Source organism: Vombatus ursinus, unplaced genomic scaffold (assembly GCF_900497805.2).
Source record: "Vombatus ursinus unplaced genomic scaffold, bare-nosed wombat genome assembly UNPS02014801.1, whole genome shotgun sequence".
NCBI classification, from domain to species: Eukaryota; Metazoa; Chordata; class Mammalia; order Diprotodontia; family Vombatidae; genus Vombatus; species Vombatus ursinus.
The window spans coordinates 28,252,045-28,276,590 of record NW_020954579.1 but is presented as its reverse complement, the minus strand read 5'-3'; the positions used below and the strand labels follow the sequence as shown (position 1 = coordinate 28,276,590).

Genomic DNA, 24,546 nt, shown 5'->3' with positions numbered 1-24,546 from the left:
TGCCCCGAGGTTAGAGATGGAGTGTTTTGTTTGTGGGACAAAGAGAGGAAAAGCATAGATTTTTACAGATGAGGAAACTGAGACATAGTCATTGACGAAAGTAAGAAAAAGAAGGTGGGAGTCCTGATTAAGTTTTTCTCTTTTGTTATATATGAATAAACATTTCTTATGAAAAACACTAGACGAGATCAGGAATTTGGAGTGGAACAGGACCTTAATTACCTTTATGTTCATTTGTTGGTTTCATTGTATGGTTCCCAATATCATCATTGTATCCTAGTTCAAAAATCAATTACAATTTAATTAGTATTCATGGCAAGGGAAACTTGGTTTTATATCAACATTTTGATGAGAATGAAAGGATAATGTTTTTTTTCCCCTCATTTAGTTCAGTTAAACAGAAAACAAAATGACTCATACTAATAAGGCAAACCATTTAAGATAAAACCTTCTGCCCTAGAAGAAACATCTAGATTTAGAATTGGAAGAGACCTCTGAGGGCATGTAGTCTAACCTCCTCATTTAAAAAAAAAAAAAAAAAGAGGAAACTGAGACCCAGCGAGGGTAAGTGACTTGCTTTGACCAATTGGACACTGTGAATTGAATGGTCCTGAAGGCATCTCAAACATAACATGTTGAAAACAGAACCTGTTGTCTTTCCTTACTGAAAATTCACTGTTCTCCTGAACTTCCTTACTTCTGTCAAGGGCACCATCATCTTCCCATTCACCCGGGTTCAAAAACTTGGCATGATCCTTGACCTCTCATTCTGCCTCAAACTACATATCCAGACAGTTGCCAGAACTTACTGGCTTGACCTCCGTGTCTCTTGTACTTGTCTACTTCTTCTCCATTCACGCAGCTACCGTCCTACTTTGGGCCCTCATGACTTCTCTCCTGGACTATTGTAATGGCGTCATGATTAGTCTCTTTGCCTCAAGTATCTCCCTCTTCTTTCCAGTTCATCCGCCGTGCAGTGACCAAAGCAATTTTCCTCAAGTACGAGTCTGACCAGGTTACTTCCCTGTCTAGTAAACGCCAGAAGCTCCCAATAAACAAGCATTTAGTGAGCATCTACCATCGTCAGGCAGTGTGCTAGGTGCTAGGGACACAAATGTGAAGTATGAAAAATACTGCTACTTTTAAGAACATCAAGTATATCTCTAAGTATATTCAGAAAAATTATGAAGAAACAAAAATATAAAAAAGATCAAAACCAAACTCTTTGGTTCATCATTTAAGGTACAACCTGGCTCCAAGCTACTTTTGCAGGTTTATTATACATTATTCCCCTAATGGCCAAACATGTTGTTTCTTGCACACCCATCTCCATATCCCACCTCCATGTTTTAGTACAGGCTGTGCTCATGCTTGAGATATACCCTCTTCTCACCTCAGCCTCTTAGAATCTTTATTTCGTATATAATTAAATCTGGTAAAGATATTTCCCCAATAAAATGGAAGCTTCTGGAGGCCAAGGATTATTTCATGTCTTGTCTTTGTATTCCCAGAATCTAGTACAGTTCCTGGCATCACAGTACTTAATAAATGCTTGAGGTTTGAAAATGAATTAATATTTCATCTCCTACCTCCAAACCTTTGCATAGGTTATTCCTGATGCCTCCTGACCTCTACCTCTTGGAAATCCTGTCTTTCATTAAGACTCAACTGCTATCTCTTTCAAGAGGTCTTTCCTAAGTCTCCTTTAAATTATTTCATATAATTTTGTATATAGCTTATATTTACTTATGTATAAGTATGTTATATCTAAGGCAGTTAGGTAGCACAATGGATAGAGTGCTGGGCCATCATCCTGAGTTCATATCTGGCCTCAGACACTTACTAGCTGTGTGACTTTGGGCAAGTCACTTTACCCTGTTTGCCTTAGTTTCCTCATCTGTAAAATGAACTGGAGAAGGAAATGGCAAATCACTCCAATATCTCTGCCACAAAAATCTCCAGTGGGGTCACAAAGATTTGAACATGACTGAAATGACAGAACAACAACAAAGTATATTGTATTCTCTCCCTCTACCCCCAACCCTAGAATATGGCTTCTTGAGGCCAGAGACTTTTGCCTTTGAATTTATATTCCTAGTATGACCACTGGCACCTAATAAGCATTTAGTAAATTCTGGTTGATTGATTGCCCAAAGTCACACAGACAGATTTGAACTCAGTTTCTCTGATTCCAAATCATCTCATCATACAGCTTTTCCTACCTCATCAGCCAGAAGTATTTTGTGTTTTCTCTTATATATTTCTAACCTCAATGATGTCTTCATTATGAAGGATGGTTCAATTTGTAACTCAGAATTCTAATAGAGGAAACAGAAAAGCATGGCAAAAATCTAGCCAGACTAGACAACTGGGAAATGGAAGCTTTGAGTACAGCATAATAGAAAAGTACTGGTTACATTCAGAAGACCTGCTTAGATAAAACAAACTTTGTTAGGAAGGAAAGTCAAGATGCCATACCAGAGTGACTGTTAGCTTCCACACTGGGATCAGATTGCATCTTCTCAGTGTTGAAGTTCAGGAGTGGTCCTGGCCTTAAAATTAAACTAAAAAAGAAAAAAAAAGAAAGACATATGAGGCCTTTGACACCAACCCAGAGTCAACAAAATATGACCCAAGAGATGGTCTTGGGAAGACCAGGAGAGTTTTCTCATGTGGAAGAAGAATTTTTTTTATCTAATTTAGAAAATAGGCTTTAAAAAGGCCAAAATATTGCAACATGCTAAAAGATTTGAGCTCTTCCTACACATGTGTCTGACAGAACTGAAGATCAAACACCAGAAAGCAGAGAGAAGCTTTTGGAATCTACTCCTCTGCTCCCCGTCCCCTGATCCTTACATCTTAAAATTCGATTCTTCCTGCAAAGTCTAATTCAAATTCCACCTGCTCTGTGAAGCTTTCTTTGATCTCCCCTATTAAAAAGGATCTTTTCCTCTTGTGAACTCCCATCACAATGGCACCTTGTTCATATGTCTTCTAAGTGCTATCATATTTTCTTTAGTATTTTGGCGGGTCTCAAATGTATCACTTGGCATTCTGGATCAGGGGATCTTTCATAGGAGTGGCTGTGCCTGACTCATCTTTGTATTTTCCACAGAAGCTAGCACAGCATCTTACACATAGCAAGCATTTAATTATTGTTGAATGACTTCATGGATCAAAATCCTATTCATCTCTCTATTTCCTAGGTTACCCATTTTTCTTAAGTGAGATGTTTTGCCTAGATATGGCCTGGATTGACCGTGAGTAAATGAAAATGTGTTTGAATTTCTGCATCTATATTTGAATTTTATTTATTTTTGTAGGGACTCAATTTCTGTTGAGCTTTCCTATGTTAATACCTTTAATCCATGCAAAGTATTTCAAATAAGAATTATTCAGTTTTGCAGTAACAGCACCAGATTGTAAGATCCAAGAGTGCAGAGGCCCTGTTTTAGGGACTGGACCTATGATTTCACTGAACTCCCCGGGACAGAAACTCCCTCTTCCAATGCAAATTAGCACTTTTTCTGTAACTTATAGTCTTAGAAAGTGGCCTAGAACATTGAGAGGTGACTTGCTTAGGGTCATGAAGCCAATATAGGACAGAGATGGTACTTGAACTCAGGCCTTCCTGGCTCCAAGGCCAGCTCTCTATCTACTAAGATACATTGCTTTGTGAAAGAATACCTGATTATGTGTAAGTTCCTATGCTAGGTATTCTAGGGATTACATAAATAAATATATTTTATACAGTAAACATTTAATAAATGTCTGTTGAATTGGAGTGACACAGTCTCATCCCTCAAGGAAGCAGAAATACAGGAGCTCTCAGATGGGGCCTGGGGACCCCCAAAGGATACCAGAGACCTTTTCAGGGTATCTGCATGGTGAAAAGCCCTTAACATTCTCTAGCTCCGAGCAAAAGTAACTAACAAATTATTCCCTCTCTAACTTCACTTCATAACTCAATTTCAACCCCTTTCATCAAAATAAACAAACTGACCTGGACATCACCACTGGCATCTGTTTTGCTTTGAAGGGAAAAGAAAAAGTATGTTAAAATTTTTTGTATCCCAATAACAGATAATAATAGATCATGTTTGCTTTGAAGTTTGCAAAATAGCTTACATATAAAATTTGATCTCAACAGCCCTATAAAGCAAATGCTATCATTATACCCATTTTACAGATGAGGGCAATGAGGTTGAGAGCAACATAAGTGACTTGACTAGATAGCAATGTATCGTATCTAAATCCTGTTTGACTGGCTGTGAAGATATCAATAACGGCAAAGGAAGAGGGAAAAGGAAGTCCAGTACTCCAATATTTCAAAGTCAAATTAATTTACAGTAAAAAATCAAATAAACAAAAAACTGTCATCTTTTTGGCCATATATGATTGAGCTTCAAGAAGGCCCTGTCTCACAAGAGCAAGAAATCAAGCTTCAAAAAAAATCTGAACTTATCTTGTCTATTGGAATAGAATAATCATGCTGGCACTAATCCAGGCGATCTATCAGTCTATCAAACATACCATTCATTGTTCACCATAAGATCCAGGTTTTTTTTTTTCGATTAGAGCCCATCTCTGCATAATTCAAATAAATAAATTTAGTCTACCCACTTGCTCTCAATTCTAGATTGACGTAGGCTAAATCCAGGGCCAGCCCAGGGCAAGACAAAAGTTAAAATGTTTCTTTCCGTCATCTCTGGGACACCCCTCTCTCCCTAGTGCCCTCACACTGCTCCCATTTGGCCAGGGCCTGCCGCTGTGGCTGCTTATGTTGCTACACCTCTCCCTCTCTGACATAGCCAAAGCAACATACGCTCCAGTTCAGACCTTCAGGATCTTCTCCTAGCCACACATTGACCTGCTCAGCTATCCTCAATGTCCCATTCTTCCAGGACCTTGCCGACTGGCTAGCTAACGTGATAGGCTATCTTCAGCTAGGGCATCAGCAGAAAATAAAGCTTTGATATATTTTTGTACTTGCATATTTGTGTTTTAACAGGCACTTACTCCCAAATAGTGTGCACTTCATACATTGTAGCAGTGTGAGGAAGAAATATTTGAGAGAAAGTGCAGAGTTGGGAATGGCTTTCTCTCTGAAATTATACCACCCTTGTCTTATCATTAGGGACAGCCCTGATCAAACCTAAGATATCGACTTAGATAGTTTAAATCCAGGTAAAATCTAGCACTAAGAAGTTAATTTCATATCTCTTTTCAAATAGATTTGTAACCTATCAAAAATTCCTTCCTTCTGACCTCCTCTATCTCCCAATTGAGAAAATAATACCTTTGATTCTGTCCTGGCAACATCTCCAGACTCATAAACACAGGATCCAAGTATCTAGCCTAGTACCCAGGCTAAACTCACAAAACCCCAGATCTATTCAACCTCCTTTGATTTTTTAATAGATGAGGAAATTGAGGCTCAGGAAGAGGAAGTGGTCCCCCAAGATGACACATTAAGATTATAGCCAAAATGAGACTAGCATCCAGATCTCTGGATTTCCGGATGTGCAAGCCTCACACTAAAGATTACCATCAGCATAAAATCATAGACTGAGGGCTGGAACTAATCCAATCTGCAACTCGGCCAAATCAAAGTTCTTTTTCTACTCTCCCATGCTGCAAGAATATCATGAGATACTGTACTCAGTTCTCACCATATGCCCTGGAGTCGAGAAGACCTGGTTCAAATCTGACCTCGAATATGTACTAGCTATGTGACCCTGGGTAAATCATTCAACCCTGTCTGCCTCAGTTTCCTCCTCTGTAAAATGAGCTGGAGAAGGAAATGGCAAACCATTCTAGTATCTTTGCTATGAAAACCCCAAGTGGGGTCACGAAGAGTTGGATAGGACTGAGAAATGACTGGAAAAACAGCACTACTGGGCTTAGTTAACTTCTTCTCAAGAGCAATTCATGGATGAAAAAAAAAAAGACATACTACTCACCCTTTGCTTTCTTAAGAAAGTACCGTGTGGCCACAAGAATCAATGCAACGATTATGGCAGCAATGATGACCGCTGCAATAAGACCCTTCATCCATGGAGCAAGAGTGACTGAAAACGAAATCAGTAATAACTCACATTTGTATAATGCTTGAAAATTTGCAAAGAATTTACATTTGTTATCTCATTTGAGGCTCACGACAACACTGTGGGGTAGATACTATTATTATCATAACCTAGCCCCCTCCTACCTTTCTTACGTCTTACTCCTAATATTGTGCTCTTCAGTTCAGTGATAAGGGCCTCCTGGGTGTTCCATGAACAAAACACTCCATCTCTTGGTTCCAGGCATTTTCTCTGGCTATTCCCCCATGCCTGGAACACTCTTCCTCTTCAGTTCTACCTACTGAACTCTCTGCCTTCCTTGAAGTCTCAACTAAAATCTCATCTTTTATGGAAAGCTTTCCTCCCTCCCAATCCCTCTATTCTAGTACCTTCCCTCTATTAATTATTTCCCATTGATCTAGTATATAGCTTGCTTTGTATACATTTGTTTCCATGTTTTCTCCCTCAATAGATTATAAGCTCCTTGAATGCAGCAGCTGTCTTTTGCCTCTTTTTATATTCCCAGTACTTAGCATAGTGCCTAGCACATAGCAGCATTTAATAAATGTTTATTGATTGATCGATTATCCCCATTTTACAGAAGAGAAAACTGAGGCACATGGCAGTTAAGTGACTTGCTTGTGGGTATACAAGTAGTTAGAGGTGTAATGTGAACCTAGGTCTTCCTGACTCCAGGTGCAGAGCTCTAAACACTATATCATACTATCTCTCCAAATACACAGGAGGTTTTCTGGACTTTCAAGAAACTGCTTTAAGGGAATGCACAAAGTTAAACTCACTTTGACTCCTGTTGCCACTACCTTCAAATTTAGAATTTTTCTCTGAAGTACTTAGGGTGTATAGACATCACACAACTACCTTCACTCCCAACTTTCAAGACAAGTAGATTTCAGATTGTTTTTTCAATTTCCCGGAGAGGATAACCATGACTACTGAAGTGAAAATGAGTCATTAGATTACATGATTTAAATCCACAAAGGATTTTAAGAGATCAGCTATTCTAGATGCCTCACCGATGGGGAAACTAAGGTGAAACAGGATCATCTATTCATTTTTCACATGTGAAAATTGAGATCCAGTGTTACACAGGTATATGGGGAAGAGTTGGGTTTCTACCCCATATTCTCTGTTTTCAAATTTTCAAATTTAACTACTATACTACACCAGCCTGTCCTACTTGGCAAGTGGCAAACCTAAACAGAGGACTTGGGTCTCCTAATTCTCTTCAATATATTCTGGAACAGTGATTTCCAACCTGTGGGCTGTGGATCACCTGAGTTATTAAAAGGGGTCAATCTCATTAAATGATTCACTATTCTGTATAAGTAACATACTCGCTGCCATACAAAGAATAAATACTGTCTTATACATATATGTATCACTATTTTTCATATGTATGTAGATGCCATGGCGATGAATAAAATACAAATATATTTATCATTGTGTTGTTGAAGTTATTTTGTATTTCTCTTAATCTACTAATATCTAGGACCTTTGTGGAGCATTAAAAAAGAATTCCCACTGTTGTAAAGACCAGGAACCTTTGCTCTAAAAAGTTATCCCACCTTGTTTCCCAGAAATAGCGCCCTCCTTGTTGAGGATGCCCTTCAAGGATCACTAAGTGGCACTGACTTACCTTTGACAGTAATAAGGTTACTCTTCGGGATCTTGCCATGAATATTGGCCCTGTTGGAAGCTATACAGTAGTACTGCCCCTCATCCTCCTTGCTGGCCTGGGACTTGTACCAGATCATATAAGTATCATTCAAGGTTTCTTCAAAAAAGGGCACTACAGTGTTATGTCTGTAAAACCTATAGTGAATTGGCCAAGATCCTTCATCTGCACTGCACCGGAGCACGACCTCTTTACCACTCTCTACTTCCTCATGGAGCAGAATGGATAAGTTGACCCTGGCAACTGGAACTAGAAGAAAAGAAATAGGATAAAGATCTTCAAAAAAAGGGAGGGGAGACAAATAATAGGCAACAGTCATCATTGATAGCTGGTTTTAATAGAAGCCTATATTGTGAATACAGTACTTAAAAACTGGAAAACCACCCTATGGAAATGTTTTAGAGGGGATTCTTGTTCAAGTTTCGGCTGACCAAGATGGTCGCCAAGGTTCCTTCCCATATTATATTCCATGATTCTGAAATAATAACAGTTGACATCTACCTAGCATGAAATACTTTGCAGATAATATCTCATTACATTATTACACATTAACTCTGTGAGATGGGCAATAAACAGACTGTTATCCCACTTTACAAATGAAGTAGCTGCAGAATCGAGAGCTTTTAAGTGACTATCAACCTCACACAAATTTTAAGTGGAAAACACACAGAATAGTAGGGTTATAGGACAAGACCTGAAAGGGAACTTAGAGGACATTGAGTCCACCCAACCTGAACCCCCTCAATTTGTGGGTGAGGAAAGTGAGTCTACATGAGGTGAAGGGACTTCCCCAAGATCTCACAGGTAGAAAATGGCAGAGCTAAAATTTTCATTCAGTTCTCTGATTCCAAATTCCTCACTTTTTACAGTACCACACCACCTCCTCCCTAGTTTTGTTAGCTTTGGGATTGCTCTCTCCTCTGCCAATTCACTTCCTTTCTCAAACCAAATCATTCCCATGTTCTCCAGGAGACTTTCCCTGGCTAGCTGACTCATTTCTCTTCACCTCATATTCTTCTTCAACAAGCAATGTTTCTCACTAATCACTGTGCTGGCGTATTACTTCACATATCATTTGATTTATGTCTTTATACCATGGAATATTAGAGCTGGAGAAAAAAAAAAAAGAAACCTTAGGCCACCAGGTTTTGAACGACTTTTTAGTACTAAGGTGGAAGGAGTACCCATTGTAATGAAATCACAGATATTTTCAAGTATTTCTCAAGCTTAGGTCTTAACTCCCTCCAGACTAATTACATGCCACTCTCCTTAGGTTCCAGCTAAACTGACCAACTTATTGTTTCCTGTGTTTCCGTGACATTCTATCTCCTATCGCCATGGCTTTGCCCAAGCTATCCTCCATGCCTAGACTGTCCTCCCTATTAACCTCTGACTCTTAGAATCCTTAATTTCCTTCAAGATTCAGCTCAGTCGCCACTTCCTACACCAAGTCCATCCTAATCCTCCATATTGACTGATAGAATTGTTCTAACATTCGTTACATCAAAGGTACACAACTTTCTGTTTCCTGTCTGATCTACCTTGCTTTTTGGTGAGGCAATTGGGATTAAGTGACTTGCGCAGGGTCACACAGCTAGTAAGTGTTAAGTGTCTGAGGCCAGATTTGAACTCAGGTCCTCCTGACTCCAGGGCCGGAGCTCTATTCACTGTGCCACCTAGCTGCCTCTACTTTGCTTTTTTGTTATGTTGGGCTTCTTGTAAACACAAATGATAACCAGAAACTTTCCCCATCTTTCTTTTTTTTGAGGGGGGGTGCTCTCTCTTTGATTTCTTTGATTCTCAAGCTTCTGGAGTGAAATTTTAAAATTGATGTTGAATTGATTATGTTATCCTTTGTGCTTACTTTAAGTTTTTGATTTTGATTTCAGGAAATCTAGAATTCCTAATGTCCTTTGATTCCCTCCCCCCCCATTCCTTTCTGCATGTTCTTGTTCTGTTGCTTTATTTGGGCAATTTAAGTTTCCTCCTACACATAACTGCTAGATATTGACATAATTTCTAGTGTCTTTCCTCAAGTCTTCCATAGCTTTCTCAAGTCATTTTGCCATGGGGTGGGGATGGAGTTGATGATAGCTCCACCTTTCACCTTGTAGTTCTTACCAAGGCAATGTTCACTGCATAAATACCATTGTGCGAAGTCCTTGAATTCCGAGTGGGACCACCCTGTAAACTTATGACACCATGTCTTTTTTCTTTAACTCTTTTAAGCCATTGCAACACATTCATTGGGTGCTAACCCAATAGGTGGCATCATCAGATGCTAATTTGTCAGTATTTTAGGGCTCTGGCTAGGCTTTCATAGCTGCTATAGCAATCTAAAATTCCCATTGTACATTATCATCTTGGCCCCTACTTAGAAGTTTGCCCCCCTCCCCATAGCATGGATGATACATTAGGTTTTGAAAAAGTTATTATTGTTATCATTATCATCAATCAATCAATAAACGTTTAGCAAGTACTGACTATGTGCCAGGCCTGTGCAAACATATACTCCTTAATGATAAGTAATATTTTATTTTTTGTCTCTTAATTACCAGTAGATGGCAGCTAGGTGGTGCAATGGATAGAGCAGTAGACTTGGAGTCACGAAAATCTGAGTTCAAATGTGACTTCAGACACTTGTTAGTTGTATGACCTTGGGCAAGTCACTTAACTGCTATTTGTCTCATTCTCAGCTGTAAAATGGGGACACACTGGAGAAGGAAATGGCAAACCACTCCAGTATCTTTGTCAAGAAAACCCCATGGACAAAAAGTCCGTGGAGTTACATAGAGTTGGACACAACTGAACAACAGCAACAAATAGTGCCTTGAACATATCAGTCACTTCATAGATAGCTGTTGAATTGAATTGTCCAAGATCATACAAGGAATAAATGACAGAGCCAGGATTCAAGCCTGTGTTCTCCAACTCCAAACTCAGTGTTCTTTTGGCATCCCCAAATCTCTGAAAATATCACTTAAGACCTTGGGACAGTATTCAAATTTTGTTCTGAAGCAATAAGGTCCTTTTAAGGATATCAAAGCATTTTCTTTGCTTCTTACACATCAACTTACCTATCACCACGACATTCAAGACCTCACTAGTCACTGACCCTTGAGAATGGTGGTTTTTTGCGAGACAGGTGTATTCCGTTGTAGCAGTGGGCCTGTCCAAGAATCTTGCTGGTTCATTGGAGTACATTTCTTGATTACTCTTACATGTGTTCATTTTACAAAGGTGGTACCTGATAGGTGGTGTCCCATTTATTGACTGGCAATAGAGTTCTAAGAGCTGTCCTTTTATTACTTCAGATTTTGAGTTATGAAAAATTCTGGGTTTAGAGACAATTTCTGAAAAAAAAAAAGGAGAAAAAATAATTGAGAAAATACTGGGGCCACTACTGAAATTCATTCTTTCTAATATGGAATGTTACATAAGCGTACTTAATTAGATTTGTTGCTCAAGGCCAACTCTACAAGCAATGATTTGATTAGGATAAGTTCAGAAAGAGAAAAACAAATCTTTATTGAATTAATATAAAAGTAGTACCTCAGACCTATTGAAACATCCCAATCAGTCTCATCATTTAGAAAGGTGACAAAAAATGTTCCCCTCCAAAATATTATACTGAGTTTTAGATATTTCTTCATTCTTTTAAAAAATTCAATTCAATTTTGAAAGCTATTCATTCATTTCTTGCTATATGCCAGGCACTAAGCTGCGTGCTAGAGATACAAAAATAATAATGAAACAATCCCTGTGCTCAAGAAGATTACATTCTGCTTCAGGGAAACAATACATGAATGTATTTATAATGATGTCTTTCTTATCCACCTTCCAGGATGGCTGTGGGGCTGAAATGAGATCATGGTTAAGACTTCCAGACAAACATAAAGCTCTTTAAGGTTGGGGACTCTCCCATTTTTGTCTTTGTGTTCTTAATGCCTAGCACATAGGCACAAAATGCTTACATTTTATTATATTGAATAGATATACTTTGAGATGATAAAGCACTCAACAAATATCAGGGAGACAATGTTATCTATTTAGGGAAGGTCTATACATACATATCTATGTATTTACACATGCCCCCTTATCGACACATAAATATATGGACAACATATCTTTATCAGTGCCCTATGGGAAGGTAATACAGTAATACAGGTGAAAAGATGATCATTTGCTCCAATGGAGCTATTCAATTGTTCAGTAAAGTTTGTAAATTTTAAGGATTAATATCAACACAAATACAGTCTCATAGACCAGTGTTTTGTAGGAGGGAGTAGAGAACAGAGGTAATTGGTACTAAATATTCAAAAGCACAGGGCTAAAGGAGTCAAGGTCTTGGTTTCAATCTCATTTAGCATCAATCAGAATCAAACCTGATCACAGACATCAACCCTATTCCTAATCACAATTAGTGATGCTATTGACCACAAGGTTAACTGAGCAAAGAAAATGGCTCAGCCTAAGCCATCCCCACCAATCCAAAAACAGTTCATTCCCTGGGATGATTCATTAGCAGTATAATTTTCACTTACAATGGACAGCACATTTGTGATGGTTTTCTAAGGTGCTTCCCCAAACACCTTACTTATTGTGATAATAATAATTATTATTATCATCATTATTATTATTATTTTGTCTGGACCTGTGATTTCATTGGTGTAGGCAATTCTAGTAAGGAAATTTCCTCTATTAATGCATATGGACAACTGTTCTATAACTCATGGTCTTAGAGGGGTACCTGGGACACTAAGAACTCAAGTGACTTGCCCAGGGTCAGTATGCATCCTTTTTACCCTTATATGTCTGAGTAAGGAAATGGCTCCAGGTCTTCTTGATTCTGATGTTGTCTCTTTGTCTGTTGCAACACACTGATACTCACGATTATCATAATCATTATCATTATTACCAGGGAATTATTATTAGGAACATCAGCACAGGACTCAGATAAAATAGCAAAATCAGTGGAAACTGCTATTTCCTATACTGGGAATGCCCCCTCTTCCTCACCTCCATCTTTCACCTGTGGAATTCCTATCTATCTTTTAAATCCCAATTCAAATGAGAATCCTTCCTCAATCCCCCAGCCTCCACCCACTAGCTAGCAAAACCTTTTTCCTCACATAAAATTATGTTTGACACTTCTTTAATTCATTTTCACATAATACTGTGCTGGTGGCTTACCCTCCATTCCCCTCCAGGATTGTAAGCTCCCTGAAAGTGAACCTGTATGTTACCTAAACTTTGCATCTCCCCCAGGGGTTGGTATAGTAGGTTCCACAGTCAGTAGGTGCTTAATACTTGCTTGTTGAATGAATGAATGAATTTTCAGCACCAACATTATATCAACATCAACAACACTGTTGCTCATGGCAACATTCACATCATGATGACTTGCTATGTGCCTTAGTCATGTGCAGGGCAGTGGCATTTCAGACTGATTGAGAATCCAATGACCTGTCCCACTTGACCTGGCTTACCAACTTTAGCCCGGCTTTGTTAGTAAAACCATAGCCCAAGACAGAACCCATAAAATGAAAGCTCAATTGTGACCATGCTGGTCTCCTACTCAAAAAAGGAGGGGAAGGGTGCTGTTACAAGAACCATGAAATACACACACACACACACACACACACACACAAGAAATATAACACAACTGATACATGACTGACAAAACATGGGGAAACCCAGTTTCACTGGGTCAAGGTCAAACATTATGAATCATCCTAGTTTCAGTAGAAACACAAATAAATGAAACCACATCAAATTATTGCTTGTCCCAATTAATTCACATACTACTGAGGATACTTATGCTTGTAGAGTTGTACTTAATTGAACTGGATTGACATACAACATCCTGGTCTGTTGCTTAGCATTCTCTTTGTTACTTTGCTCCTCTTAATGTAAGCAGCTCTATTCCCTCTCTGCCATGTTGGGGCAACCTTTGAGCCTATTCTCCAAGATATGGACAAAGAATCAAAAGTTTTGTTTTTTTTAATGAGAGTTTCTTAAAACCCCCAGCAACGTTCTTGAGTTGTCTGTTCAAACAAGCTGCTGTTTAGGCAAGTTAGAACTTTGCCAAGTCCCAGGCCAGCCTTAAAGTTAGTGTTTTCTGTCATGCGGTCAAGCAGAAACAAATAATGACGCTGTCAAAGAACTCTTTCTAGGACACAGCTCTGAGGTGCTATATTCTGCAGCATAAGTGTTCCTTTTCTATTGGCTTCTTCATTTCTCTACTCACCTGTTCTTCCACTTCCTGACTCACCTTTGAATCCTGCTTAGAATTGGGCACTAGCTAAACAAAAGGTCTATTCAGAGTCTTTTCCATCTTTTGGTCTCCTGCACATAAATAAATATTTACTTACCAAAAACAGATAACTGTACTGGATCACTTTCCTTGGTGACGTTGCGGATTGCAGCAAGGCATCTGTATGTCCCACTGTCATGTATCCAGACCCTCTTCGTAAAGTTCTGAGAATTTGTTATTGTTGTATTCTCCTTCTGGATGGTGAAGTTGGCAAGTGGGGACCCTGAGATCTGACAGGACAGGTCTAGCTTCCCACCTTCATCCAGATGGTTGGAAGAAATCAACAGCTTAGGTTTGGAAAATAACTCTGTAAAGAACAAAGAGCAGGAATGATGTGTGGTTGGGCACCATTCCAAAGCTACTAAAGGAAAGGGAAAGGAATACCCACTAGGAGGGTATTTCCACTGACCTATTTTTTGACAGAAACAATCAACCCCATGAAAGATAAAAGGATAACAGGCTTGCCCTTCAAAGACTGACTTAGCACAGTGCTTGGCACATAGTAGATGCTTATTAAATGATTATTGATTGATTGATTAACACCAGCCTACCTCTCCAGGTTTATTTCACATTACTTCCCTTTCTGTACTCTTAGAGAGGCAGTGTGGATAGGGAATTGGTCTCAAAACCAGAAAGAGTACAGTTCTTGGCCCCACAACTGACATATACAGTCTCCAAGACCTAGGGCAAGCCACCTAATCTTTCAATGCTCTAAGCAAACCTTTCATTTAGAAGGTGCTGACCTGAACTGGTAGATGTACTTTCTTCATCTAGGAGATCACTGTAGCAATGAAATTAAGGTCCAGTCCCTATCCCACATAATCTTAAATTCCAGCCAAATTGGCTTCCCTATATTCCAGCTCTGGCATCCCTGTCTCTGCATAGGTTATCCCTTGTGCCTGTAATGTACTCTCTCCTCACTTCCACTTAACAGACTACCGGACCTGGGGTCAGGAAGACCTGAGATCAAATCCTACCTTCAGTTTCTTCATCTGTAAAATGGGGATAATAATACCATCTACCTTCCACAGTTGTGAGGATCAAATGAGATAATATTTGTAAAGTGCTGTGCAAATCTTAAAGCGCAATATAAATGCTAGTGATGATGATGCACACTGAGGCCCAGAGAAATGAAGTGACTTGCCTGAGTTCACTCAAGGAGTAAGTGATGGAAGCAGGATTTGAACCCAAGTTCAATGTTTTTTCTACACTAGGCTGGCTGTAGCTCATAGGATCATAGATTTAGAGTTGAAAGAAATTTTTTACTAATGGCATGTTGGAGTCAGTTCATACCAGTTCACAAGAGCCTATTGTTTTATTTTCAGCGTGAACATTTACATCTTGGAAATATGTCAAACTCTACAAATCAGGGCTTGATTTATTGTTTCATTTATTGTCTAGACTTAAGAAAGTGAAAATGTTAATAATTCAGATTAAATTTAAACATATCTTGTATGTACATTTCCTTCCTATAGAACTGATTGTTAAACATTTACGAGGACACCACCACCTTATACATTTTCTAATCAAATTCTTGCATTTTACAAATGAGAAAACTAAAGCCCTCAAAGGTTAAATGCCTTGACTAAGGTCATATAATTAGTAAATAGCAGCTCCAAGATTCCAACCCTGGTCTTTAAACTCCATATTCAACACTCTTTTCACTGTACCTACTTTGAGATTTAGTTCGTTTCCTGATAAGCTCTGTGTGTGTGTGTGTGTGTGTGTGTGTGTGTGTGTGTGTGTGGTTGGGGGGGGGCAGTGTAGGGAGGAGACAGAGACAGAAAAAGGAGAGAGACAGAGAGAGAAAGAGACAGACAGACAGAGAGGCAGACAGACTCCTCTCCTACATCCAGCCCAAATTGTCCCTTTGAAATATGTGTGTTCCACTCTCCAGGGCCTATTAAATAGCTAAGATCTAGCAATGGAACCAAAAGATAATATCCACAAGATGTCAAAAACATGTCCACAAAGAAGTGTTGAACAAATGATTAAGTCAAATGAATCTGTTTACAGAAACAGGAGTTGACTTTTAGTTACGATGCTGACAAAAATGGTCATAGAGGAGAAGCTCACTTCACCCAAACAATACGCAGCGAATATCTGAAAAGGACCGCAGAAATACCAATGATAAAGAATATAAAAAAAAAAAACAGAAATAAACTCTTCTATGCAATCCAGAATGGCATAAACACATAACAGGGACCACCTCAGGGAATCTTGTGAAACCCCAGATAAAGACTTAATGTAAAATGTAACAATTCTGAGGTTCTGCCTATCAGATTAGCAAAAATGACAAAAAAGAAAAACAACAATTATTGGAGGGGCTACAGGCAGATAGGCACATAGGTACACTACTGGTGGAGAAATATTTGGTCCCAACATTCTAGGAAGTGGTTTGGAACTCTACCTCAAAAGTCAGTAAACTATGCATATCCTTTGACGCAGAAAAACCACTACAAAACCTATACCCTGAAGAGATCAAAGAAAAGGTAAAAATACATATGCACAAAAAAATTTACGATAGCTCTTTTTTTTTGTAGGACAGAACTGGAAACAATGGTGGTGTGCCCATAAATTGGGTAATGGATGAACAAATTATGGCATATCATTAATGGATTGTTATTTTATCATAAGAAATTATCAAAGGGATGGTTTCAGAGATACCTGGGAAGACTTGCATGAAGTAATGCACAGTGAAGTGAGCAGAACTAGTAGAACAATTTATGTGTTAACATCATAAAGAAAAACAATTCTGGAGGACTTAAGAACTATGGTCAATGCAATGACTGACCACAATTCTAGAGGACTGATGATAAATCCTATTACCTCCTAATGGAGAAACAATTGATTCAGGATGCAGAAGGAACTTATTATATTACATAAGTGGGGTGCATAAGAAAAAAGTATATAAATATAGAGAAAAAAAGAGCATATAAACATGTACAGAGGAAGTAGACGTTGCATGATCTCACAAATACACACAAAGAGTTTGGTGTACAAATGAACAACAGGGGAAAAGGGAAAGGGCAAAGCAAGATATAAACATAAAATAGATTCAGGGAAGGAAAAGTCACAAGCAAGGCAGATCTCACTTGTGATGTAATTGGTCCTCTTTGAGAATGAAGGACAAACAATAATCACAAGCAAAATGAACTTCAGCTTCAGATAGGGGTTCACAAAAGGGTGAGGGAAATTAAGAAGAGAGAAGGAAAACATAAATATCTGAGATCAGAGCTTGGGCTTGGTGAGGAAAGAAAGGATAAAGTTGAAGGAACAGGCTATGGCATTTAAAGATTATTGTTGTTGCTCTGTTGCATCAGTGGTGCCCAGCTCTTTGTGATTCCATTTGGGGTTTTCTTGGCAAAGGTACTGGAGTGGTTTGCCATTTCCTGCTCCAGCTCATTTTACAGATGAGGAAACTGAGGCAAACAGGATTAAATTACTTACCCAGGGTCACATAGCTAGTAAGTGTCTGAGGCCAGATTTGAACTCAGGAAGATGAGTCTTCCTGATCTCAGGTCTGGCACTCTATCCACTGTGCTGCCTAGCTGCCCCAGTCAAAGGTTACTAGTGTTAATCAGTTTCCTTCTTTTGTTCCACTTCTCTTTTTCATCATAAAGAGGAGAACAGAAGGAAAAGAGGAAAACATATACACCATGAAATTGATTTATATAAACTCACCCATAAAACAGAGGTATGTAGCATAATGGATTAGAAAGCAGAATCCAGCAGTCTGTAGCATACAAGAAATACACTTTAAATATAAAGATTTATACAGAGTTAAAATGACGGACTGGAGCAGAATGTATTATGCTACAGGCAAGTTCAGAAAAGCAGGGTAGCAGTTATGATCACAGAAAAGGTAACAATAAAAATACATGTGGTTAAAAGAGGTAAGCAGTGAAGCTACATTATGCATAAAGACACTATAGATAATATGATAATATCAAGTTTTATTATTTATAGAACAAATGGCATAGCATCTAAGTACTTGAAGGAAAAATTTATCAAATTATAGGGAGAAATAAACAGTAGAATTATAGTGATGGGAGACCTCAATGTAACCCCTTTCAGAAACAGAAAAAGTAACAGAAGGATAAATAAGAGAGTAGTTAATGACCTGAATATAATTTTGGAAAAGTTAGATATAATAGCTCTCTGACAGTTACTAAAAGGGAATATGAAGGAATATATACACACACACATATACATTTTACAGTTATGTATGGCAACTTTACAAATACTAACCATGTCCCAAGTGATAAAAACCAGTGCAGAAAAGCATAAATATTAGACACATTTCTTGCTCACTACAATGCAATAAAATTATAATCAATAAAAATTAAAAGTTTCGGGGGGGACTTTTTAAACTTAAATGGAGACCAAATAATTTCATCCTAAAGAACTGGTGGACCAAAATACAAATAATAGAAGCAACAAATAATTTCTTTAAGGAAAATGAAAAAAAAATGAAACAATTTAATGAAACTTTGGGATGCTGTCAACAAAGTTCTTAGGTGAAAATCTTTATCTCTAAACACTTTAATCAATAAAAGAGAGAAGAAACAGATTACTGAATTGGGCATGCCAGAAAGCTAGAAAAAACAAAATATCAAAAAATTTCAGCTAAATACAAAAAATAGAAATTATGAAAATCAAATTCAATCCAAATGAAAATCCAACAAAAACAAAAATCAAAATCAAAAATGACCCATTGAATTGGTGAATAAAACTAGGAACTTTAAGAAACTAATAAAGAAATTAAACTAATAACTAATTTAATAAAAGAGTAGACAAATTACAAATGTTAAAAATAGAAAAGAAGAATTTACAACAAATGCAGTGACTAAATGAAATTATGTGAAATTATTTTGCCTAACTACATGCTAACAAAATTTTAAATAAAATTTTTAAATAAAAAGGATAAGTATTTTCAAAAAAATATACAATACCCAGATTAACAGTGCAAGAAATAGAGAATTTGAATAACTAATCTCAGAAAAAGAAATTAAACATGGTCTCAAAGACTCCCAACGAAAAAATACCCGAGACCAATAGGTTTACAAATATTCAAAGAATAGCTAATTATAATGTAATGTAAATTATTTGCAAAAATAGAGAAAGAATACAAAGTCTTAGCTGAAGAAATCAAAACCAAGTGGAAAAAGAACACATCACCCCATTCATCCTATCTAGCACGAGACTTATTCTGAAAATCCTTTCAGTAAGTCTGTAGAAGGCGAACTTGCAACCCAGTACCCTCATTCAATTGCAAAAGATCAATTATTTTATTTCCCCAGTACAAGTTCATCAAAGGATAAACATCAAAAAAAAAAAAAAATAGAAGCAAGATATGACTTAACCCGGGGCTGTTTCTATCTGAGCTCCATTGAACATTAAGGTAAGAAGAAGAAAATAAGAGTAATAACAACAGTAACAACAAAGGCAGGGACAGTATTTTCTCAATCTTTGTATTTCTCCTAGCACGAAGCACAAGGTTTGGCATGGGGATAGGCAAACCAAAAATATTTAATGAATGCGTGGAAGCAGCAAGTTCTTGTGAGACAGGAATGTTTTAGAGTCTACAGCTAATCTCCACAATATTTTTCTCTAATTCAAAGCTAAGCTCATGCTAGTGGCTGTTCTTACCTGTGATGTTGATGAAAACACTGTTGACTTTAGATATCCTGCTAGATTCCACTTTGCAGGTGTAGTTCCCAATGTGTTCCACTCTGGCTATTTGAGGAGCATAGGTAACTTCTGTCCCTTGCTTAGAATACGCCACAATCTCTCTGTCTTTCTGGATGATGATTTCTAGGTCCTCCTGAAACATATGCGTCACTCGGATTGTGCATTTAAGTTTAAGGGGATCTCCTTCTGTGATCTCTCCTTCAGGTATGATTTGGAAACTAGGGATTGAAAAGGTTTCTGCAAAAGAGTGAACAAAAGAGTTCTTGGGGATGGGGTCAAAATGATTCCTGCTACTTCTCTTCTTTTAAACATCCATCTTTTACTATTTTAAAAACATAATTCACTTCCCCTTCCTCCTTTCCCTTAGATTCCCCTACCTACCATCAGAATGAACAATTCAGCAAAACAAGTTTACGTATGAACCAGGTCTCCACATGCACCATTTCACATGCAAAGTCCCCTCTCTACTAAGAAATGAGAAGTTACTTCTATTTTCCTTGATGCCTCCCTTCTGTAAACCACTGTTTTCTTCAAAGCCTTTCCATTATCATGTTTCCCCCTCTATAGTCATAGTGCCCCTCCACTTTCCTACTTTATTTTGTCTTTGAATATGTATAGGGAGAAGGGGGTACATATTCAAGAGACGTTATGAAAGGCTCCCAACCTAGGTGTTATTCTTGACTCCTTACTATCTCTCACCTCCTATATTCAATCTGTTGCCAAAGGCTGTCAATTTCACCTTTACAACATCTTTCCAATAGCTCCTCTTCTCTCCTCTGACATTGCCACCATTTTGGTTCAGGCCCTCATCACCTCACATCTGGACTAGTGTAATAATCTGCTTGTGGGTCTGCCTGCCTCATCTCCCCCCACTCCAACCCATCTTCCATTCTGCAGCCATAGTGATTTTCCTAAATTGAAGGTCCATTCATGTTACCTCCCCTTCTCCCCCTCCCTATCATCTCCAGGATTAAATACAAAATACTCTGTTTGGCATTCAAAGCTCTGCATAACCAACTCCTCCAGGCCCCACTTTTCCAGTCTTCTTATCTTATTTCACCTTTTTATCTCATCAAATGAGATTATATTTGGTAAAAGTACTTAGCACAGTGTTTGGCACACAGTGGGTACTTAATATATGCTTATTGACTGACTTATGTAGCAGAAATAACAAGAATTGAAAATAGATTGCCCATGTGGGATGAGTAAGAGGGTGTGGGATGTGGGAGAGCAGAGGATAACACTGAGATTGTGAACCTCATCCTTAGTGTCCCGTCCTTTCTCCTAACACTGCATATGACTACGACTTTCTTCTGCCTCCTAAGTGACAAAACTCCTTGTTTTTCAAGTCCCTTCTGCAGTGTGATTTAGAAGCAAACAAAAATGATAATAATAGCTCCTATTTATACAGCACTTAAAGGTTTGCAAAACACTTTGCCTTGGGGGGAGAGAGTAATCAGAAGCAAACATTTCTGAGGAGGGACAGGGTCAAAAGAGAGAATAGAATAAACAGGGGGTTGGATAGGATGAAGGGAAACACAGTTTTTCATAACATGACTACTATGGAAGTGTTTTGCATGACTACACATGTATAATCTGTATCTAGTTGCTTGCCTTTTCAATGAGGGTGGGTGGGGAGGGAGGAAAGGAGAAAATTTGGAACCCAAAGTTTTAAAAACACATGTTAAAAAAAATTGTTTTCACATGCAACTGGGAAATAAGAAATACAGGAAATGGGGTACAGACTTCTATCCTGCCCTATGGGAAAATAGAAGTGGAAGGGGATAAGAGAAGGGGGGGAGAGATAGAAGGGAGGGCAGATTAGGGGAAGGGGTATTCAGAATGCATGCCATTTTGGGGTGGGGGGAGGGTCGAGATGGGGAGAAAATTTGGAACTTAAAATTTTGTGGAAGTGAATGTCAAAAAATAAAAATAAATTAAAAAAAACACTTTGCCTCACAAAAACACTAGTAGGCCAAGTATGATTTTCTTATTACCCTCAATTTATAGATTAAAAAAAATGGGGACACAGGGAGGTTAAATGATTTACATAGGGTGGCATAGATACCAGGTGTGGGAGCTCAGAATTAGACCCAGGTCTCCTGACTTTATTCCAACACTCTCTCTGCTAGCAATGGATGTGCTTCCCCATTTTGGCTAACAAACAAGATTTGTAACCTTGGCTTTATCCTTGGTTCCTCACTCTCCCTTACCTCATATATTCAGTCAGTTACCAAATCTTGCTGCTTCTGTCTCCACAATACCTCTCTACTCATACAGTTGTGACCACCTCAGTCCAGACCCGCCTCACCTTCCATCTAGATTATTGAGATGTCCTCCCCGTCGCTCTCCCTGTCCTCTCCTCACACCAGTCCATCCTACACACAGCTGCCAACCGCACAATCCTTAACCATCGATCTGACAATGTCATTCCCTTGTGCAAATCAGCCGAATGGCTCCCTATTATATCGGGGATAAAATACAAACTCCTCTTTTAGCTTTATAAAGCCTTTCCCAACTTGGCCCCGACCTATCTTTCTCACCTCGGAGAGCACTGTTCTTCCCTCACACTCTGCTGATCCAGCCAAACTGCCCTTCTCTGTTCCCCACGTATGGTGCTCTATCTTGCACTGCCCATCCCCCATTCCTGGAGCATACTCCCTTCTCACCTAGACCTCAGAGAAGCCTTTTCTTTCTTCCATTCAGCTCAGCTCCACATCCTGCATGAAGACTTTTTTCAACCTTCCAATAGCTAATGACCCTCTTGCAAAATACATTGCTTTTAACTATTTTGTATTTATTATCTTTATATACATTCTGCATGTATTAATATATTTTTCCTGGTTAGAATTTAAGATCCCTGAGAGTGGGGATTTTTCATTTATCCTCTTTTTATCCTGAGGTTTGGGATGGCTCAGAGTGAGGGTAAATAGCAGTTGTTTTCTGTCCTGGCCAGAAACTCTGAGGGTCTTCCCTTCTCAGGTTGATTCTTTTGGGAAGGCAAAGTAGGCTATCTTTTGTCTCAATTCTAACCTAGCCTTAAATCACTGAACGGGCATTGCCTCAGATCTGGGAAAGACCCTAGCTTAAAAAGGCCAAGGTCTCCTACCATATCCTGGGCCATTGCTAGTCATATCATGCCACTGGACTCCAATGACTCTGGAGGAGAGAGTGAGGCTGATGACTTTGCACAGCTCTGCCTCACTTAAAGCTAATTCACTTGTAAGTCAAGACATCCCCCTCCTGATGTCCTCTTCAAGAACAAAAAACTGAACAACAATTATATCCTAAGAAACTAGTATAGTATGTGACAGACAGTAGGTACTTAATAAATCATTGATTGCTTTTCTAGATAATGTCAATAAGTCATTAAGCATTTATTAAATACCTACTATGTGCCAGGCACTGGGGATGCAAGTACTGGGGATGCAAAGAAAGACAAAAGACAGTCCCAGCCCTCGAAGAGCTCACAATCTAATGGGGGAGACAACATACAAACAACTATGTACAAATAAGCTATATATAGGATAAACAGAAAAAAATCAACAGAGGGAAGGCACTAGAATCAAGAGGGATTGAGGAAGTCTTCCAGTAGAAGGTAGAGTTTTGCCGGGGCTTAAAGGAAGCCAGGGAAGCCAGGACGTGAGGGTGAGGCATCCCAGGCATGAGAGACAAACAGTGAAAATTCCTGCAACCAAGAGATAGAGTGTCTTGCTCAAGGAATAGCCAGGAGGTCAGTGTCTTTGGATCAAAGACTACATAGTAGGAGGTAAGACTGGAAAGGTAGGAAGGGGTTAGGTCAGGGGTGGGGAACCTGCAGCCTCGAGGCCAAATGAGGCCTTCTAGGTCCTTGGGTACAGCCTTTTGACGGAGTCCAAGTTTTACAGAGCAAATCCTTTTATTAAGGGGATTTGTTCTATGAAGTTTGGATTTAGTCAAAGGGCCACACCTGAGGACCTAGAGGACCACATGTGGCCTTGAGGCCACAGGTTCTCTACCCCTGACTTGATGGCAAGCTACAAACGGTATCTTGCATGAGCTTAGCTACCTAATTCACCTCCTAACCCTTTCCTCTGCATTCTTTCTGTGCCAGTTACTCAACCTCTACTGTGACTGTCGCACTCATCTCAGTTTGAAGTGATTGGTGCTGGTGCTTGAGAATCAAATTAGGGGTTTCTTTATTAGATTCCTTTTTTCCTGAAGAGCATCATTTGGAAACTCTTTACAAAGTATTTCAAGCACATTTACATGAGGCCACAACAGTAGAAAGAACTTACTGGTCAAAAAGGTAGTTTTTTTCCTGTATGTTTGTCCGGTAAATATTTAAATATGTATACATTGTCTACCCCCAAGAAGAATGTAAGCGCCTTAAGGGAAGTGACTTTTGGTTTTTGTCTCTATCCCTAGCATGGTGCATGCCACATAGTCAACACTTAATAAATACTTGTGGATTAATTGATTCTGCCTCTGTTCTGTAAAACAAATGGGGCTGGGGAATAGATAGTATGCGTCAATATAAAGGTTTGGGGAAAAGGCAGTCATGACAACCTAGGATAAAGATGTTTAAAGAGTACCCCATATGATGCCTTGAATGAGATATTCTAAGGTCACACCCGCTGATTTTCTTTTCTCCCCTGAGATCATTTACCATGGCACTTCATTGATTCTTTTCGTCTAGGACCTACTCAATTAACAGTAAGATTCTTAGGGGGTGAGAGGGGGCAGCCGTCACTCAACTTGGTGCCATTAGTAGGGGCCTTCTCTGCCTTTGGGAG

The 24,546-nt window shown here is 38.8% G+C and overlaps 1 protein-coding gene across 3 annotated transcripts in view; it reads right to left on the bottom strand.

Moving 5' to 3' along the window:
- Positions 1-24,546, bottom strand: part of PECAM1 (platelet and endothelial cell adhesion molecule 1) — a 95,896-nt gene that overhangs the window by 52,815 nt on the left and 18,535 nt on the right. For all 3 annotated transcript variants that reach the window (XM_027872849.1, XM_027872850.1, XM_027872851.1), the window contains exons 5-12: positions 19,730-20,008; positions 14,136-14,384; positions 10,839-11,114; positions 7,723-8,010; positions 5,964-6,071; positions 4,004-4,031; positions 2,479-2,564; positions 223-276 (exon numbers count right to left, since the gene is read on the bottom strand). In XM_027872849.1, the coding sequence (XP_027728650.1) occupies positions 223-276; positions 2,479-2,564; positions 4,004-4,031; positions 5,964-6,071; positions 7,723-8,010; positions 10,839-11,114; positions 14,136-14,384; positions 19,730-20,008 (1,368 nt within the window). The remainder of the gene's footprint in view (positions 1-222; positions 277-2,478; positions 2,565-4,003; positions 4,032-5,963; positions 6,072-7,722; positions 8,011-10,838; positions 11,115-14,135; positions 14,385-19,729; positions 20,009-24,546) is intronic.